Raw genomic sequence first — 20,479 nt, 5'->3', positions numbered from 1 at the left:
TTTATTAAAAAGGTTATTAATTATACTATTTAAAATAAAAGTAAAATTAATGTAAGTTTATTAAAATACTTAATATTTTAATCTCGCTTATTAATAATTTTTATAAAAATAGCTTAAGGAATACTATTATACGTTTTATACGCTTATAAACGTTAAGGTTATAAGTTAAATCTATTATCTTTATAATAATATTAACGAGCCTACCGTCGTTAATATTTAACGTAAAATTAATAATTCGTTAAACGCTTTACTTACTTTAAGTAATTCGTTTATACTCTTATATAATATTAATTTTAATATACGTAGCTATTTTATTAAAAAACGTCTCGCTTTTAAGAACCCTTTACTTATTTTAATTAAATCCGACTTTAAGGATCCTTTTATTAATATTAACTTCGAGTTAAATTAAATAGTTAACCCTTGTTTTATTATTGTTAGCGTGCTACCTTTAATAATATTAAGTATTTTATAACGTTTTTTATTTTTTCGCGTTTAAAAAATATAAATTAATTAAGCCGACGTATTTATTAAAACCTTTCGCGAGCCTTTATACTTTAATAATTTTTATCCTTCGAGGTTCGACTCTTTAAATTAATAAAAATTCGGTAATTATAATAATTATCCCGCTATCGCTTTATACTTACCTCTTTATAATATATAATTAAATTACCGAATATCTTATAAATTTAAAACTCTTTTTTAATATTTAAATTTAATATATAAAAAGTTCTTCGTTAATTTATTTACTAGTATATCTTTTATAATAAAATAAGTTACTTAAAAAGCTCGCTTTTAATACTCTTATTATAATTAAAGGTTTTAAATATCTACGTACCTTAGCTTCGTAAAAATCCTCTCCCTTTAACTTATAATTAACTTAATAGTTTATTAATTATTATAATATATCGAGAACGAGGTATTAAATATTAACTTTAAATTTTTAAATAAACGCTTAAATATAATTAACTCTTTTATTATTTATTATAGAGCTAATAATTTTACCTTTATAATCGATATAATAATTATATTTTATTAAACTACTTTTTATATAACTAAATTACCGAATAATATAATAATATACTTATAAAACAATTTACGTATTTCTAGGTTATTCGTAAAAAAAGTATCGTTTATTATAATTAACGTTTAAACGCCGTTCTTTTATTCTTTAAAAAAGATTACTATAAACTTAATATTATAAACGTACCGGATATATTAATTAATAGCCTTAAAATACTTTTCGTTAAAGTTTATTAAGAATTTTAATAATTATAAATATATAAATATAATATTAAAGCGAATTATAATAAAACTATAAAATAATAACTTAACTCGTTTTTAATAAACTTTAATTCGTAATTTTAATGCTTCGTTAATATATTTTAATAGCTTTTTAATTAATAAAGGTATCGCCGTAACTTATAATACTTTTAAACTATATTTAATTACTACCTTTTTTAAGTAAGTATTATAAGATAATTAAAAACGTTTATTAACTCTATCTTTAATTATACGTACGCTAAGGTAATAAGTTATATTATTTTAATCCTTAACTTTATATATTTATTTAATATTAACTATTAATTTATCGAGTTTATTTTACTTTAATTTTTAATAATAAATTAAAAAATTATTTATATAAAAAACTATAAATACTATATACTCTTTATTATAAAATAAATAAAGTTCCTCCCTTAAACCGATAAAGTTTAATTTATAAAGAGTATTAAAAAAATCGTTATATTATAATAATAAAAACTCTTTTAACCCGTAAAAGGCTTTTTAAAACTTAATATATATCTTAACTTATTCGTACTTTAAAAGGAGCTTATAATATACCGGTAGGAATCTTTTAACGAAAATTATATTAAGGAATATATTAATTATATCGAATTACTTCGCTTTTAAGTTAAATTTCGTAATTAAGGTTATTATAATTCGAAAAGATCGTACGGTTAATATTATAGTATATATACTCGTAAATAAATTTATATTTTATTTATTACCTTATATATAAATCCGAGCTTTATATAATATATAAATATTATTTTCGTTAAACTTATTAATAAACACCTACTTTAATAATAATAAAATACTATCGTAAAGGCGTTTAATAACTTCTTAAGCCTTTATTTTTATTAAATTATTAATTTTTCGCTTAATAACGGCTATAAATTACTTCCCTCTAAGATAAATAGCTATTTTATTTTAAAAACGTAAAAGTAATTTTAAATAAAGCTTAAATACCGCCTTTTTAACTACCTTTTTTAATAAATATACCTTCGTAACGATAATATAAATAATATAATACTTTCTACTTTTTAATAATAATGCTTTATTAATATTAAAAAAGTAAATAATAAAAAATATATACGAAACTACCGTAAAAGTTATATAAAGAGTTAATTTATTATAATCCTTTAATATTTATAAGCTATTTAACTTTATTTTATTATTTAATATAAAAAACGTACTTTTAATATTACTATTTTTCTATTTCTTTAATTATAATAAACGTAATTACTTTTAATTAAGCTCTTATAACCCTTTTATATACCTTTAATAACGTATAAGCGATTTACGTTTAAATATAAACGTTTTTATTACCTTTAATAATATAACTATAATAATTTTATTTTAAATTTCTTTTATAATAGGAAAAATATTTTTAAGAGTTTATTATTCCTTTTCCTTACCGGATTACATTATTTCTTATCTCTTAAAAACTTTTAAATCTTTAAAGCTTTTTATATTAATAAGCTTACTTATTTAATATTTTTTAAAAATAAATAGCGATAATTTATCTACCTCGATTCTTTTCTCCGGGTTTTTAATTAACTCTTTCGCTCCGGACTTTATTTCTAATTTAAATATATAGCTTAATAAAAGGAGTCCCGTATTATTTATATTATTACGCTCGATTTTATAACTTTTTAAATATAATTTAAATATTAAGCTTACCCTTAAGGCCTCGTTAATAAATATATTAGAAACTATCGTACCCTTTAAGTTTAAGGGGATTAACTCTTTAAGCCCTCCGAGATAAGAGATAAAATCCATAGAAATATTTAACTCCTTTTATAATATTAAAGTTTAAAGAGTAAAGGTAATATATAATAATAATTTAAAGCTTAAAAGGAGCGTAATTTCCTCGATTTCCTTAATAAACTCCTTATTTCGATTTAACTCTTTTTCTTCCCCTTTTTAATAAAAAAGGTCTTTATTAAACTTAATATCGTATAAAATAATAACTCTCGTTAACTTAAAAATCTATATATAATAAATATTAATAGCTTTATAATTTATTAAATATTTTATATAACCCTTTAAAAATACTTTAAACTTTTTACGTAACCGGCTTTTAGCTTTATTATAATCGAATATATAAACTCTATACCCGAACGTTTATACGCCGCTTTAATTAAGCTTTAAATTTACTTAAAAAGCTTTAATCTATACAGGATTATACTATTTAAAGTAGCTCGTAAATCACGAATTTAACACTTTATTAAAGCTTCGCTACTATTAAGATTAAATAGGATATATATTTAATAACTTAATAATTATTTAAATAGCTTTAAATTATAAACTTTTAATAAGTTAACGCTTACTCTTATTTTAAAAGTAACGTTTATTACTTTTTATTTTACTCGCTTTTAATTACTTATCGGCTCTTTAATGTTTATAAGCTTTTATTTTATAATAATACCTTCCTCCTCGTATTAAAGACTATATTAAATACTTCCTTAAATTCCTAATAATTTAATTTCTTTATTATATTTAAAGTAATATATAAAGAAATTATATTTACATTAAATATACCGTTTAAATCCTTTTATTACTTTAAATAACTCCGTATATAAATAAAATTTTATAAGGTACGCTTATACTTTATTACTATAATTATCCTTTAATAATAATATATACTTTAAGAGCTCGTACTTTAAAGGGTATTTAAAGAGATCTTAAAGTATATAATAAAAGGGTTTAAATACTCTTTTAATAAATCTTTACGAAATAACGCGTTTTATAAGTAATATTATATATATTTCGTATTTTAATTATATTAAACCCTTAATTAAAATACCTTTAATTACGTACACGAGCTTTATAAAAGCCTTTAAATTTAAATATTTTACTCTTATATACTATCTCTCTTTTAAATCTATTCTTATATAAACCTTTTTTATAAGCTTTTTATTCGCTATAAAGCGTTTTATCGTTATATAAATATTTATTACGCCGGTTATATTTATTAATAAAAGATTAATATAAGAAGTAAATAAAAGCTTATATTTAATAAAAACTAAATTACCCTTTTTTATAAGCTTTTATATTATAATATTATCTTTTAATAATCTTATTTATAATATATAATCTTTTTTATAATATTAAATATTAACGCTTTTTAAAAACAATTTAAAAATAATATTAATATAAAAGCCTTTAATTAATATTACCTTATTAAATTTAAAATCGATTAACTCGCCTCGCGTTATAAAAGTATTCTTTATAATTCTTACCCCGTACCCTTTAATTAAAAACGTAATTATACTTATTTCTATAAATTTATTAATTAAAGCTAGTATTAAAAACCTTAATATTAATAAATCCTCGTTATTAATAATATAATAAGAGTTATAACTATCGATTAAAATTAATTATAAAAAGTTATATAGTCCTTAATTTTAATAAATCGATATATTAAAATCCTTTTTAACGTTAAAAAGCGTATAATCGATAATCGTATATAATACTTCTCTTCGTATAGAGTTATTTAAATTAATTTAGCCTAGCTTAATAAGCTATTAACGTAGCGAGGCCTATTTAACGTTAAAGTTTAATTAATGCTTAATCTTTATATATACCTTTTAATTTAAATAAATTAACCGGTTAAAGGGTTTACCTTTAATCCTTTTAATAAAAATATACTTTAAAAAATAATAGTTCGCTAATAGCTAGCGATAACGTAACCGAGCATTAAAATAAGGTTTATAAAGGTAATCGTAATTTAATAAGCCCTACGATTTATAATTATTAATTAATTTATACTCTTCCTACTTATTATTAAACGAAACGTAAAATAAATATTTTCTCTTTTTCGGCTCGTTTTATTTTACCTACTCTTTTAATAATAAATTTAATATAGTTAAGCTTATTAGCGTACGTTTTTTTTACTTTATATAATCGAGTTCCTTTAATTAATATTAACCTTATTTTAGTATTAATCGTTTATTAATCGCTTTAAGCTATATACGAGTTATTAAATATCCTTATATTTTAAGGATTCTCTCGGAAATCGCGTTTATATAAGCTTTACTTTATTATATTAATTAAAGTTAAAGATTCTCTCCTTTTAACTTAACTTACTTTAAGAGTTTATTATATTAATTTTAAATAAAAGTAATATATAAACTTATAAAGGATTTAAATTATTATTTAAATTAATAAATAATATTTTAAAGCGTAAGTAATTAATTTAACTTATAAATATTATTATAGGCTACGTTAATATATACCTTTAAAATTATAAGCTTAATTTATTCGTTAATAGTAATAAAAACATTTTTTCGTATTATATAACGGTGTATTTTTATACTTTATTCGCTTTATTTAAATTTAATATACTTAATAATATCGTTAATAAACGTATCGTACGTTAATTCTAAGTCTTTTACCGCTATAAATACGCTTATTATAAGGTTTATTAAATTAATTTCACTTATTAATTAAAAGTCCTTAATTAAACCTTATTTAATCTCGTCGATTATATATATCTTAAGCTTATTATAAAAATAAGCGTCGTTAAGTATATTAAGATCGAGGTATATTTAAATATTACACTTAAAAGTATTTATTTTAAGCGAGTTATATTAATCTAATTAATCTCGCTTAATCTCGAGCTTAATATTAATTAGTTTAATAAAGGGTTTAAATATAATAAACGTCGTAAAAATAATAAAAAAATAAAAAGGTATAAGAAAATATAGATTTAAAATCGCTCTTTAATATATAAGGTTTAATAAAATAAGCGGTATAATAATAATAATAAGTTTATTTAATAAAAAGCTCCGAGCTTATAATTATCGTATAATAAAGAGCGTTTAAATAATATATTAAATATTAAAGTATTATTTAAAGGAAAAAAGAAAGGATAAAAGAGAAAGGTGCTACTATATTAATAAATACATAAATAAAATACCTTACGTAGCGCGCTAGGCGCGTCAAGGGGCGACCCCCTGTCTCTATCCTCCTGCGACATCATGCTCCTGTCACACCCGAACCCTTGGAGCCGAGCAGCCCGCGACTGGCCATGATTATCGAAAGCAATGTCTCGGCATCACCGAACTTGGTCCCCATCATGTTGCACTTTGCTACTGTCCTGGGACCCGCCTGGCCGCTCGTGCTGTTCACCCTGGAGGAACACTGGAAGATGCCATACTCGCCCGCCTTCGTGCGAGCTATCCACCGGGGCCAGATCGAGATCCGCTACCTCCCGCCCGCGACCCAGCTGACGAGCAGCCGCGACGTCTCGGACTTCCTGACCCGGCCGTGGATATGGGAGCAGGTCGAGTCGGCGCACCGCGTCCTCATGTTCCAGCTCGACAGCATCCTATGCTCCAAGTCCCTGCACACCGTCGAGGACTTTTTCGAGTACGACTTCGTCGGCGCGCCGATCGACCCCAAGTACGGGGCGGGTTACAACGGGGGACTGTCGCTTCGGAGCCCGAAACTGTTCGCGGCCATCACGCGGGAGGCGGACTTCGCGCAGAGCGACCAGGAGTTTGAGGATCAGTGGTTCTACGCCGAGGCCCTGAAGCGGGGAGCGGTGCTACCGACGCGGCTTGTGGCCGGGGGTTCGCGGTCGAGACCATCTACCAGGAGAGAGCGCTTGGGTACCATCAGCCGGAGCGCTGGCAGCATGACAAGATGGAAGAGATCAGGGAGTGGTGTCCGGAAGTTGGTATGTTGGTTGGGCGTCGTGCAGTATGATTTCTAGGGAGCTACACAAATTAGGGTGCATAGTTGCGAACAGGTAACAATGATAGAAAATTAAATTCCTTGGTTGGAAAAAGACCTACAATAGGACACCAGGATATGCACATGCTGTAGATACTACCAACCAACATCAACATAGTTATTTGTTTTCCATATTAGTGTATAGGTTTAGGTAGCGGACAGGGTTGCCTTTAGTTATCCAGGTACTAAGCATTAGCCCACTGGCGATGCATCTTATCACACATTCTCGTACCCCAGTACGACAGCGAGAAATTATACTGCTACAGCACCGCAACACACGCATACGTGTTGGCCCATATGTTGGAACAAGATGAGCCAACAGCTGGATTCCATGACACGAAAGATGACAACGGGATATCGTACTTCGAAGAGATTGGAGCACACGTATCGCCCGACTGTACGAAGTAGAAGGTGTTGCAGTTCTCCGTCATGCCGCTCTGGATAGGGGTCGGCGTGGCGATGCCGTTGCCCGGCTGGGTGGGGGTCGGACTATGACTGATAATGGAAATGCAAACGTACTAGTTCCAAACCAATTTAGCATGAGAGTTAAGGGGAGAGACTACAGCGAAGTGGGAAGGGGTTACGTACGGCATCGAGCCAAAGTCCGGTGCATCCACTACCGACACTGGGGTTCCACTCGACGAACTGCCCCGCGGAGATTCCTGCAAAAGGGTTGGCTGTGTAGACCTACGGGTCGGGGCTCTATCTAAATATGTTGGAGTCGGACCGGTCATACCCCATGGCCGGCAAGGATGTCGGAACTCGTGCTGTCCTGCTGCTCTGTCCCTATCTAACAGCGCCAATGGCGGCCAGTTATGGGTGATGGCGCTAAAGAGTGGCGTCACTGCAACCCCTTCTGCGGCAAAATCTCCTTGGCGGGTCAAGTTGGGGCCATGGACCGGCTTGGCACCTGCAGTATCTCAGGGGTCAATTAGCCGCCGGGCCCAGGCCTAGCCCCCAACTTCCTCGATATGACACTTTGGCAGGCAATTGGGTATTGACTAACCGTGCGACTTACAAGCACTATGCGCCAAGTGCTCAACTTGAGTCGAACACTACATTGCACGTTAGCGAGTAATTACGACCATACTGATCATTTCAATTCGAATGAGTCTCGATGGCCGCCAGGCATGGGGACTGCATGGTATACTTCCCGATTTCTTTCTGTTACCGACGTAGCCTTATTGGTGGTAAGGGTGACATCCGACTGCAAGCCGATGCACCATACAATTGCCCGGCCTCCCTGACGGGCCGTCTGGCCTTGCCGCGCGCTGCTAAGCGAAATTTGGCAACATTGCCCGTGAGCTACCCCCCAGGTAGCATGCAACGCATACACGCATGTATGTAACTATGCGAGCTCTTTTCCCTAGCCGTATCTCTCGTTCCGTATTCCATCCGGCCAAGCTACTGTGATTACAGACCCGTCTATCTTATGAGCATGGCGAGCACGTCATGGAAAGCAACTCTGAGGACCCTTATTAACCTCTTGCACAGCAACATACAGACACAAGATAGTTGATAATTCGTAGGGTACAGGGTAATTAGGAACTATATAGAAATCAAACTAATACATGCAGTATGCCCCAGCAGAATGTTATACAGCTAAATAGGCTAGCACACCAGATACCCAAGTTACAGATATGACTTAAAGTTCTACCAGGCCAAAACCTGGGATACACGACGGAAAAGGGGTGAGCCGAGACTGGCAGCCCCAGAAGTGGCGGCTTCCGGATCGGCAGCAGCGGGTGCCCCCGGAAGTGTGGAGTCTGCGGTTGAAGATCTCTCAGTGCCCGAGCTTGTGACGGAAGAGAACCCAGATTGTGTTGAAGACGGAGAGTCGGTCGACGTTGACGGGTGTGCGGCGATATAGCACCCAGCGTGGGTGATGAATTGAGACAGCCACACGTGCTGCTTGACATCAGGTCTTCCCCACCAGTTGGGGCAGTCTGAGGATATGCTCGAGATAGACGCGCTGTTGGATTTCCAAAACTCGGCCGCAGCGCTTGCGTATGACTTATAGCTGCTGGCGATGGCCGGTGGTGCCGTAGTGCCGAAACCACACCAGTCCTCACTGTTGCTGACCGTGCAATCCAGTTCATCGATCCCGGTAGCCGTGGCAACACATGGTTCAATCAGCACTGAGCCGTACGAGACCAAAGCGTCAGAAAAGGCACCAGTGGGCGTCATAACATCAAAGTACTTCGTGACGTTTGCAAGTGCACACTGCCATGGGTCCGCTGTGCTGGTCGGCATCGGCTCTTCGGTGGCAGTGGTGACCTCTGCTCTGGCTTGGAGGACGCCTGCTCCAGCCGTGGGTGGCAGCGCCGTGGCGGTTGGGATGCTTGGTGTGAGTCGTGCCAATGCGTGGGGGAGAGTGGTCAAGGCCAGAAGCCCATTGAAAAGGAGACACATCATCATGACTGTAGGGTAAGAATTGGCTGGTTGGGAAAGTCTGGCCACCAGACAAGAGGTCGGGGAACTAGAGCAACAAGAAGTTTTGATTTAGCATTTGAGATGTTCTGGTTTGGATGTTGCCTGTTGGTTTTGCAGATATTCAGGGGCACACGGGTTGGTCCTGATAATTGCATAATGCCACGTCTCAAATGAAAGAAAGCGGCAAAATAGGGGTTTCCAAAACAGGATTGTCTGCCCAGACGAGTGCTTGCTGTGACACCGTTGCATTTGCTGCACGACATCTCTGCGCTATGATACATAAATTGCGTACCGTGGCCTCCGAATTTCCCTGGACAAGCAACATACTTCACTCTTGATCCAGACCAATTGTTGATTCTGCATCCCTTTTGCCCTATCAGCTGAGAGGTCAACATGCCCGAACTCGAGGACGTGTCTTACTCCGAGGCGGCGTGCGTTGCTGCCGTCGGTGGTTACTACGAGTTTCTGACCAAGACGTACCTTGACGAGTCTGAAGTTATCTACCCACCCAAGGGCGGCTGGCCCTCCATCGCCCAAGCCGATCCAGAGGTCCTTGCCCGTTTTGGCAAAACCGACAAGGTCATCTCCCTGCTTGCACACCTCCCCTACATTCGCAGGGCAGGGGGCTTGACGATGGCATCCAGGCCATGGCTGATTGCCCCTTTGCCGATTGGAGCGCCATCTTCACCAATCTCACCCCTCAATCGAAGGTGGAGTCATGCAGAATCGTCACCGAGGGCTATGCCTTTTACGAGGTTGCCCCTCCCCACGTTGTCGGCTTGACAGCCAGTCATAGGGATGCCTCCATCATTATCATCGACACAGAACTTGGCATCGCTCACTGGGATAACCACCCGTACCGCAATAAGGAATCCGAAATCCGAGAGCCTATCACCGACGATCCTTACGATTGGGCTCCCGAGGAAGAAGCCGAATGGCGGGCAGAGGCCGAAGCATGGGAAATCACCGACTTCTTCGAGGTTCTGAAGGGCCTCTATCTTGAACTTCACTTCATTCCCGTGAGCAACAAGGAGGGCTTGGAGGACATTGAGAACTTCCATCCGCAAGGGCTGATCCCGATGCTTCGGCAGATCTACCATGAGCACGGGTGGCCAAACCTGGCCGCATACAGAAAGGAGGACTGCTTGAGAGCAGTGCGTGAGGCGATGGAGGCCAATTACCCCGATAATTAGGTCCGAAGTGAGAGAGGGCAGGGAAGATGTTCCGAAGGGCCGCTAATGGACTACTTGCATTGGACCACAGGATAATAGTGATACCCGAGAGGTAACATCTTGGCGCAATGTACTTTCAAATTATGCCCGGCAGCTTAGAGTCGGAAGGCGTGATATGCCATCGTGCCGTCCCGTTGCAGAAAGCAGGTGACAGCTAACCGGTATTCCGCGCCTGCACATGTGAAATATGATGCCACCCTCAGCCCCGATATTATCCAATGTAGGAGGAAATAGCGAGGCACAGCTCAAGAGACTGACATGATCATGTGACAATGCCAGTCATGGTCGCCGGAAAGCATACCGTGCAGTACCCATCGCGTCTACACATGCAGACTTGTGAGAGTGAGATATTCGACAGGGGGGGTGGTTATGTCCGCCTGGCTTTCAAGTTGGAGAAACAGGATGTCCTACTTCAAAGTCAAGTAAGGAACTCCAGATGATCCTGAGTAGCTAGCAATTGTAGGGTTATAGACAAGTGGTCGTTTTAAATCTACTCTGAGTGATAGTCAGGTCATGCCTAGAGACATCGCTGTTGCTTTTTACCCAGGCTTCTCGATTTCATCTGTATTCCTTTCAAACTTTCTCAACATACTGGCATGTCTCATAGTGGCCTAGGTATTTCCATACTGCCTATAATGAGGTCTGTTCAAGTCATTCTTCTTCTTTGGGCCAGTACAGTCCGCTCCGCTGTTGACCTCAATGGTGTCAGAGTGGTCAAGCCCGTCAGCGAAAAAGACCCTTCTCTCATGGAAGATATAAACACGTACGTACCGGATCAGTATGATTGTCCATTAAAGTGCGTGGGCTACACAGACACCCATAGGTGGACGCCTTATGTCTCAGTCAAGCGTCTGCAGCGCTGTGATCGACCTATGCTGCTTCAACTCTCGGCCTCCCACCCCCTAGACAGCCCCGAGACCACTATCCTCATCCGCAGCTGCACACTGGCCAGTGATGGGGCTACTGGGCATGGGAACATGAGCACTACACTATCCGACTCCCATAATAACCCAAAAGCATCATCAGACCTTTTCGATCCTAGTCTCCGCACGGCTCCAGCATGCTACATAGATGGAAAGGAGTCTGATGGGTCGTTGATCTTTACAGCGAGCGGCAACAGTGCTGGGGCGCCACAAAATGAAACCTCCCAGCTTCGGAGTGGGATACGGGAGTTCTTCCAGGCCAAAGACAACTGTGACGAGAGTTTCCTGTTTGCCTACTTCAAGAAAACAGTTGCAAGCGTCTACATCGGCGCTGGGCTCGGGAAGCACACCGTATCGTCAGCTCTCGAGGCCGTGGCTAGACAGCTGCAAGCTCGTGGCTCCATGGCCGATCGCACCGTTGCACAGATCTGCGAAAATGGGACGAAGCCTGAGTCCATCTTTGGTGTCGCCATCAACACTACAGGCGACCACGCGGCCGTCCAAAGAGCTGCTGTGGACTGGAGTCAGGGCGACTGTGCTGTGGCCGGAACTCATGATTCCTTGGCAAAAGCACTGGACGTAAAGATCCACTCCATTACGCAAGCCACTTTCGCGTCAAATGGTACCGCCGGTATAAATGACACCCTTTCGGCAGCTTCCAACAAGGGAGGCCGGCGCTTGACCGCCCTGAGGCGCGGCACGTCTCATAAGCGTGCCACATGTAGCTACAAGCGAGTCGAGGCGGGCGATGGCTGCGCTTCCCTTGCTGCCAGGTGCGGGATCCGCGGCGCTGACTTTGTCAAATTCAATCCTCGATCGGACCTTTGCTCTGCTATAACAGCCGGCGATTACGTCTGCTGCTCAGCTGGCGAACCTTACACTCCGACGAAGCCGGATTCCCCGAAGCCAAGTGAAGATGGCACATGCGCCGTTCACCTCATCGAAAACGGCGACACGTGTGCCTCCCTGGCCCAAAAGCATGGGATCACGGTTGAAGACATCGGAAGCTTCAACCAGAACAACACATGGGCCTGGACCGAGTGCAAGCAGATGCTCCTCGGGTACAACATGTGCCTCAGCAAAGGGAGAGCTCCTCTGCCACCCCCACAGGAAGGTGCCCAGTGTGGTCCCTTAGTTCCGGGCACAAAATGGTCTGATCAATCTGCACCAATGGCTGAGCTGAACCCGTGCCCCCTGAAGGCGTGTTGCAGCAACTGGGGTTTCTGCGGCCCCTTTGCCGCACACTGCGACATTCACGCGCCTCCTAACTCAGGCCCGGGGGCGAAATTGCCCGGATTCCAGAATACCTGCGTCTCCAACTGCGGGAATGATATCAAACAGAACTCTGGGCCTCCAGCGTCGTTTGGCCGCATCGGCTACTATGAGTCTTGGAATCGCCAGAGAGACTGCCTGTGGCTCGACTCCGGGAATGCGAACACGAACGGGACTTACACCATCATCCATTGGGGCTTTATTGAGATAGATGCCACTACTTTCAAGCCCGTCATCAACGATCCTGGCCATCAGTGGGAGGGATTCAAGAGCCTCAAAGGGGTTAAGCGCGTGGTCTCTTTTGGTGGTTGGGCCTACTCGACAGAAGCTGCGACGTACAACAATATCCGATCAGCTATCATTGCCAACCGCGAGACCTTTGCTGAGAACATCGCTCAATTTTTTGACGACGAGGGTCTCGATGGAGTGGATATTGATTGGGAATACCCAGGCGTAAGTCTCATCTAGCCCGCATACGATCGTTTCCCCCTACAGAACCTCCCGTACATAGCGCACCTTGCTGACGGCTTTTGCTGAGACCAGGCGCCTGATATCGAGGTAGGCGGTGTCCCAATCGGCCAGCAAGGCGATGGCGTGGCCTACCTCCGCTTCTTGACGAGTTTGAAGAACCGACTTCCCACCAAGGCAGTATCGATCGCAGCTCCAGTGTCTTACTGGTACCTGAAGGCGTTTCCCATAGACCGGATCGCAGCAGTAATCGACTACATTGTGTACATGTGAGTTTATACCTTGAATGTCCCTGGTCGGCCATTGGCGGGGTTGGTTGGCGGGCATATCTAACCCGGTTTGGCAGGACGTACGATTTGTATGGGCAATGGGGCGACGGAAACCCCGATGCCTTCGACTCGTGCGAATCCGGCAAGTGTATCAGAAGCCACAGTAAGGCATGAACTCGATGTGAAAGGCGACAGGTCGCTAATTCGTGACATCATGAAGTAAATCTTACCGAGACGCGCAACACCCTTTCAATCAGTAAGTAGAGCAACCCCTTCGGAAGGATGCTTTGTTGGGCGAGGCCCAGGCTAAAGCTCAAGACAACAGTTACAAAGGCCGGGGTCCCAAACAATAAGATATACGTGGGAGAGCCGAGTTACGGGCGCTCATTCCATATGGCCAAGGACGGTTGTAGGGGACCCATGTGCGAATTCACTGGCTCTCGGACGCAATCGGATGCGAAGCCAGGTAGATGCACGAGTACAGGGGGTTACATCTCCAATGCCGAAATCAACGAAATCCTCAAGTCAGGCGGCGGTCAACAGCTGCACGACGGCGACTCGAACACGGATGTGTTGCTCTACCAAGGTTCGTTACACCCGCTGGCTTTATGATCCTCTTGCTCTAGGATGCAAGCTTACCTGGCTTTTCTGAAATAGGAGACTTTATCAGCTACATGACTCCAGAAACTAAGGATACACGGCGTTCGGACTGGAAAGGTTTGAACTTTGCCGGCAGCATCGACTGGGCAGTTGATCTGCAGGCTTTCAGCCGCGAAGACATGGGTGCCAAGCCCGACCGCCCTGAGACGGAAGAGGGCGCATGTATCGTCGGCGAAGCCACAGACCTGAACGCTGGCGAGCTTTGCGACTTTTCCTGCTCCTTGGGCTTTTGTCCCGAGTCCCTCTGCATCTGTCTGGCGCGCGGAGCCCTACGGGAGCTCCCGGCCGAGGTGGACTCGGGCGAGTTCATTGCCTGGGACGAGTTCAGCGTTGACCTCAACCGCCTCTGCAAGTTCGCCTGCACACGCGGCTTCTGTCCCGACGACACCTGCGGGCGGCCCCCCGTGGAAGAATGGGAGGACATCACGGAGAATGACGGGGCGACCGGCAACGGGTACGACGAGAACAAGATGTCTAACCGCCAGAATTGCCTCATCTACTAGGACGCGAAATATCGTGATGCGATTATGAACACATGCCGGAGGGCTTGCAACATCAAGTACGATGAGGTGGCCAAGATCAACTATGGGTGCGTGGGTAATTTCCCGGTAGACAAGGAGCTACCCTGGACCAGTGCTCCAGGAAAGAGTGCACGTTACGTCCCGGAGAAGTGTTCTTGCGACAATTGGCTTGTGAATGAGGTCGCTGAGTTGGTCATCGATGCGATGCCCATCATCGTCCAGGTACGGGATCCCAACCACATCCGCGGCGGTATTGATAGAGTGCTGACAGGAATGCCAGGTCGGATGTTACATGGTCATGTCTGCTTTCAAGCTCGTTCTAGATGTTGGGCTGCAGTTTATCCCAGGCGTCGGCAAAGCCCTGGATGCTGGATTGGGTATGTCGTATTCTTTGACCCGTGGTAGGATGGCAGGATGGTAAGGTGTACTGACAATGGATCCGCCAATATGGTGACGGTGGCGGCCCAAGTCGCATCATACGCCTACCCAGAGGAAGAAAGCCCTGAGGATGCCTTCTCGTGGTGGCTGAGTCCCTGTGGCGGCACCGACCTTGTCCCAGACGAGATCAAGAAGGTTTTCGATACTCTCAGCTCGGTAGCCGATGGAGTATCAAGCTTCAAGCAACCCAAGTTCAAGCGCGGAAGCGGCAAGAAGGGCGACGATGCCAACCCCACGGATCGAGCCAAGCCCAAAGCCGGGACAGGCGGCGGCGCCAACGGCAAAGGCAAAGGCAGCAGCAACGGTGTCACCAAGAAAAAGAAGTGCAAGATCCCACGGGGTAAGGAGCAGTATGTCCTTGGCCAAGTTAAGAACACGGTACGAGAACAGTATTGCGACACGAACCAGCAGACAGTGAAGACCGACTACATCATCGGGCCCATCAACTACGGGCAGGCCACGTACGGCGTGGAGAAGACGTGTTCGCAGAAGTGGGCGCAGCCCTGCTACCATTACAGCTCTGTCATCGATGCGCACCCGCAGTGGAGGACGCTGACATGTCCGCCAAAGGCCGGCACTACGTCGGCCGCGCACAAGCGGCCTGCCGTCGCCACGTTCTACATGGAGCACAACAAGGACTGGCGGGATCGGACCAACGCCCTGGTCGCCGCGACTGACATCGACGAGAACGGGTGTCAGGCGGACGAGTACCCGCCGGCAGCCGTGCTCGACGAAAACAGCCCGATCTACCAGAACGGTGGCAAGACTGACCAGGGGCAGATGATCCGCTTCGTGCCGGCGGCCGAGAACACGGGCGCCGGCAGCATGTTCCGCGGCCTGTGTATGGCGCCAGTCCAGGGGCTCTCGGGCCCCCAGATGAAGCGGAAGATCGAGGGGGCGCCACCGTCGAAGCGCACGCGCGGTGTCAGCAAACAGGGAGTGGTCCAGACCACGGCCGAGGTCGATGTCGACTCCACGCCCGAGTTCTCCATCTCCCGCTTCGAGCACTCCCCCGGCCAGGCCCCACCGCCCGACTACGGCCTGCGCGACAACCCATGCTGGCCCCAGGCGCTGGCGGCTCTCGATCCCGGCTTCGCCCTGCTCAAGATCGATCCGTGGTACTCAGGAAGGGCGCCGAAGTACGATTATCGTTCGGATTATGCCAAAGGGACCAATGGCTCGTGAGGCCTAACATTGGTGGTGTTGATTGAATCAAGGCCTCTTCAAGCAAAGGTTTTTGGCAGTTGAAAGCAGTGGCCTTGATGTTAAATCATCCTTGCTTTTATCATAATAGTGATGTCCCGAAACAGACTAGGCAACAAGGGGGATAATAGCGATTAAAAGGGGGAACAATATGGAAGGGCAACGCAAATTCGGCTATGACCAACACACATTCATAATAATATCTACATAGTACATTACTTACTTGCATTTCACGGTATGGATTACTGTATTCCTACTTTTCACGCTTGGAACGCAACTGCCTAATCCTTGATTATGTAGTGCGACTTGCTGACTGTGAGACGGTATACATTACAAAGGGATGAATAAATTACACGAGACGATGGGATCGCTACAAATGGGTGCATGCCTTTGGTCGGTATCTTTGTTGTTCGTGTAGTAAGTCGTTTAGGAGAAATATTAATTCGCAACTGTGAAAATCAAGAATCTGTATAGGGTTAAAGTGTCCTTTCGAAATGACTATCGTTAAGTCTGTAACTCAATTATAGCATTATTATTTAAATATATTAAAACATCTCCAAGTGGTTTATAGCGGTCTTTCGAAGTGTGTAGCCTAAAGTTACCATTATTGTGGCTCAAATAATCCATTCTATAATATTCACGAAGAGTTAATGTAATGTCTTAGACACTCTGTAGCTATCCACTGTAAGCTAACTGGAACCGATCTTGTTCTCAAGGTCTCGCATCCAAACCAGCCTGGGAGTCACAGCTTCTTCCTAAGGTCCATAAAGAGAATCTCAGACGATCTAACTACAAAAGACGGGGTTCCTCATCTTGACGTACGAACCAAACGACGAACACGCCCAACCCTCAACTACCGATAACAGCAAAAGCAAAGTAACATCTTCAGCTCAATCATTGCGAAGGAAGTCACTGTAGCCACCCGCCATGGCGAACGTCATCAGAGATGTCATGAGGACAGCTTTCGACGGCAATCCTATCTCGATCTTGTTCAACGTCGTCCACTTTCAGATTCTAATCTCTGCTGTGACTGTCCTTTACGTCTTCCTTCTCGACCCGACGCCACTGTGGGGGTTCTTCGCGGGACTCATGTTGGCCAGTCTAGGAAACATGCTACATCTATGTTATGGAAATTGGGTTTTGGTCAAGAAGTGGCGGGCACAACAAAGATTAAATGGTCAAGTCATGGAGTTGGGAAACAGAGATATTGGTCCTGCGTAAACCACTTATGGCATTCCACTTATGATATATCGCGTCAGGCTGGTTGTCGATGCGGGCAGTGGAGGGGTCTGCAATGGGGCTTAGTCCTCCTGTTTCAGGAGGCAGACTAATGGATATCTCAATTTATTGTCAGAACATACACTCTGTTATTCCAATTGTCCTTGCATCTCTCAACAATACTCGAAAGGAAGTTGCTTACAAATTCTTCCCGTCGGTAGCAGCATCATCATACGTCACGTCCTGCAGCATGGCCGTATGACCCCCTTCCATCAAACTGGTGCAGGACTGTATCCGCCCTCTGTCGCGCAAACTCCTCGAGCTCGGCCCAGGATTCGAACGATAGCAGCCGCTTCGAGTGGCACAGCCGCAGCGCAAAAGGCAATTGCTTGCGCATCTCGTCGAGCTGTTTGGGATCGCCGCCGCATTCCTCCCAAATATCGTCGAGGGCCACCTGCGATAGCGGGTGGTTGCTCCAGTCGATCCAGCCGCCGCCGACATCGGCCCCGCCGTGGGCGCGGTACCACCACATGGATGTATAAATGGCCTGCAGCTTGGCCTCGGTCGAGACCGCGTCCACGAGCGCGTTGCAGTACAGCGCCAGCGCCACCATGACGCGCGAACGCGTCGGGTACAGGCTGCCGGGCACAACGTGGCGGTCCACCGTGTCGAGCTCCGCACCCGTCATGGTCCGAACCGCCTCCTGGAGCTGCCGCGGCTCCTCGATCGACTCGAGCTTGGTCCAGAGGACAGCGAGGGGATGCCGCTCGCCCAGCTCGATGCGAGCCAGGGGCGCGGCGTACCGCACAAAAGCCCGAGCCAGCTCATCCCCGACGCCGAGGAGGTCGAGAACGGCAATGAGGCTCAGGATGACCAGCGAAGGGTCTTGGCGACATAGCAGTGTGCGGTACTCGTCGAAGATGCTGTGCAAAAGGTCGAAACTGGCCGCTAGATGTTGCCGGCGCCGCAGCTTCGCGGCCGCGAACAGCAGTTTCTGGTACCAACTTGCTACCGGCTGGGTATCAAACCCGAAATACTCTGGAGAAAAGTCCCAGGCCCCTGTCTCGAAACACGTGTTTGTATAGGTCGTCACGGCTTGTAGTGCAGATTCTATGCCCGCCAAGTCGCCACGTAGATTTAGCGTCGTCGGAGAGAACTGGGTCGTGGGTAGCACAGCGGAATTCTTCCCCGGAGCGGACTTCCGCAAGCGAAAGGACGACTGGTGGAGGAACTGCCGTACCCGATGTGGATCGAGGCCGCGATGGCGTGGAGTCAACGTTCTTTTCACCGGAAGCTCCCCCTCAACTGTATGTGCGGACTTCATGTACTTTCGGATGCCCCACCGCTTTAGACGGTCTTTGTACATCTTTTCCCTGGTGATGATTGGCCTCGTTAGCATCAATGTACCGTACTTTTGCCCGCCGCAGGACATCGGACATGATGGGTAATATATTTAAGGGGGTGGCATTCCAAGCTTTTGCCAAATGCTGGACAGGACACTTACATAGCATGGAAGCCGTACTCTTGAGCCATCCACTGCACAACTTCCTTCAAGGGCCGGTTTTCCTCGCTGTATAGACGAGTGATCACACTCCTACAGCCCTCCCAATCTCGATACATGCCCGAATCGTCCTTCGTGTTAGTCATCCCCATATTGATCTGTCCCGTTATGCTGGTTCTTTGGGAGGTCCTTTGCGGGGAAGCCTAAACTAGTAGCTGGGATTGTACGACTCTTATTCCAGGTTTGCCCACATTATAGAAAATATGGGAATAATAGACCCTCACTTCGCCGCGTGAGTCAAAACGTCGATATGCAGCGCATCGCCGGCATCTATTTGCATTGATTAGTGGGGCAGTCATCGTCTAGGGTCGGTATAGGGATTGCATGCCGTCTTTGGCAGCAGCGCTTGCTTTCTTACCTACCTACTTAGGTAATCTGGCACTTGCATATGGCGGGCCCGGGGCTGCCTAGGTACATGTTGCTTCTGAGGGGGCCGAAAGTACTGGAATGGTTGTGATTCGATCGTTTGTTTCTGGTCAGATGCTGATGTAATTGGGGCGAGTGTCTTTGGGAATGTCTCGGTATGTAGGAAAACAGGAACCGCAGGCTTCCGATCCCGGCCCGGCCTATGTTCTTCTTACGCCTTGCAGGGCGGGCGGGTAGGTAAGCAAATAAAGTAGCCTTAGCCTCGAAGGCGTGCGCGTCGCCATGCATAGAAGAAGCTAAGCTGCTGATTCCATGCTTCTTCTAGTGCTTCTTCTGTCCTCGGAATGAAAGAGGGGCGGACCGTGGAGGTACCGCCAGATTGGTAGATACGCCGTATCGAATCCAGGTTCATGTGCTGTATGTAGGTAGGTAAGGCACGGTACGGTACGGTCTGCTAAGTCTTGCATCGGGGATAAGAGAATCACAGCGCGCGACGGCTTCACTCCATGGTCAAATGCTACCGGGCGCAAGGGCACTCCGCCCCTTCTCCGATCGGCTATCGCCAAAGCCTGTTGACGACAGCCGGGGGACGTCGGGGTGAAGAATTGCGAGGGTAGGATTGGCCAGGCCAAAAGCAAAGTCGGTCAGCCGTTGTTACCGTAATAGCCTATCTCGCTAACTACTGCAGTCGCGCTTTCGCTACTTCCCAGCTGCCGAGGTTTGCGGAAGCATTCTGATTGGCGGCTTCGTCCAATTCCAAATAGACGGAGTAGGCACATCCGAAAAACCACATGGCAGATGGATGAGATGCAGCTTATTATTAACTATTAGCTAAGGTTGACTCTGCCACCACGGCCAGTCTAACGTAAGCACCATCTTCGGATGGCTACCTACA

The 20,479-nt window shown here is 43.6% G+C and overlaps 6 protein-coding genes across 6 annotated transcripts; 4 read left to right on the top strand and 2 right to left on the bottom strand.

Annotated features, from left to right (window-relative positions):
• Positions 1 to 6,361: 6,361 nt before the first annotated feature.
• Positions 6,362 to 7,026, top strand: PG986_005615 (uncharacterized protein; the record flags this gene model as incomplete). The annotated part of the gene is made up of 2 exons (XM_066841837.1): positions 6,362 to 6,964; positions 7,018 to 7,026. 2 exons carry the CDS (start codon positions 6,362 to 6,364, stop codon positions 7,024 to 7,026), a joined length of 612 nt encoding a protein of 203 aa, XP_066701699.1.
• A 1,647-nt stretch (positions 7,027 to 8,673) lies between these two features.
• PG986_005614 (uncharacterized protein) lies at positions 8,674 to 9,435 on the bottom strand (the record flags this gene model as incomplete). Its single annotated transcript, XM_066841836.1, has 1 exon — positions 8,674 to 9,435. The coding sequence occupies one exon, from the start codon at positions 9,433 to 9,435 to the stop codon at positions 8,674 to 8,676; it is 762 nt and encodes a 253-aa protein (XP_066701698.1).
• A 411-nt stretch (positions 9,436 to 9,846) lies between these two features.
• On the top strand, positions 9,847 to 10,646 carry PG986_005613 (uncharacterized protein; the record flags this gene model as incomplete). Its single annotated transcript, XM_066841835.1, has 2 exons — positions 9,847 to 10,032; positions 10,071 to 10,646. 2 exons carry the CDS (start codon positions 9,847 to 9,849, stop codon positions 10,644 to 10,646), a joined length of 762 nt encoding a protein of 253 aa, XP_066701697.1.
• Positions 10,647 to 11,320: 674 nt separating this feature from the next.
• On the top strand, positions 11,321 to 15,219 carry PG986_005612 (uncharacterized protein; the record flags this gene model as incomplete). The annotated part of the gene is made up of 9 exons (XM_066841834.1): positions 11,321 to 11,448; positions 11,509 to 13,333; positions 13,424 to 13,617; positions 13,695 to 13,780; positions 13,838 to 13,873; positions 14,102 to 14,203; positions 14,275 to 14,731; positions 14,822 to 15,020; positions 15,079 to 15,219. 9 exons carry the CDS (start codon positions 11,321 to 11,323, stop codon positions 15,217 to 15,219), a joined length of 3,168 nt encoding a protein of 1,055 aa, XP_066701696.1.
• Positions 15,220 to 15,245: 26 nt separating this feature from the next.
• On the top strand, positions 15,246 to 16,421 carry PG986_005611 (chitinase 18-9; the record flags this gene model as incomplete). Its single annotated transcript, XM_066841833.1, has 1 exon — positions 15,246 to 16,421. One exon carries the CDS (start codon positions 15,246 to 15,248, stop codon positions 16,419 to 16,421), a length of 1,176 nt encoding a protein of 391 aa, XP_066701695.1.
• Positions 16,422 to 17,886: 1,465 nt separating this feature from the next.
• Positions 17,887 to 19,310, bottom strand: PG986_005610 (uncharacterized protein; the record flags this gene model as incomplete). Its single annotated transcript, XM_066841832.1, has 2 exons — positions 17,887 to 19,030; positions 19,162 to 19,310. 2 exons carry the CDS (start codon positions 19,308 to 19,310, stop codon positions 17,887 to 17,889), a joined length of 1,293 nt encoding a protein of 430 aa, XP_066701694.1.
• Between the last annotated feature and the right edge of the window lie 1,169 nt (positions 19,311 to 20,479).

Source organism: Apiospora aurea (assembly GCF_038362705.1).
Source record: "Apiospora aurea strain CBS 24483 chromosome Unknown utg000004l_segment0_segment0, whole genome shotgun sequence".
In the NCBI taxonomy this organism is placed as follows: Eukaryota; Fungi; Ascomycota; class Sordariomycetes; order Amphisphaeriales; family Apiosporaceae; genus Apiospora; species Apiospora aurea.
Note: the sequence above shows the minus strand (reverse complement) of the source record. Positions and strands in the feature narration are given on the sequence as shown.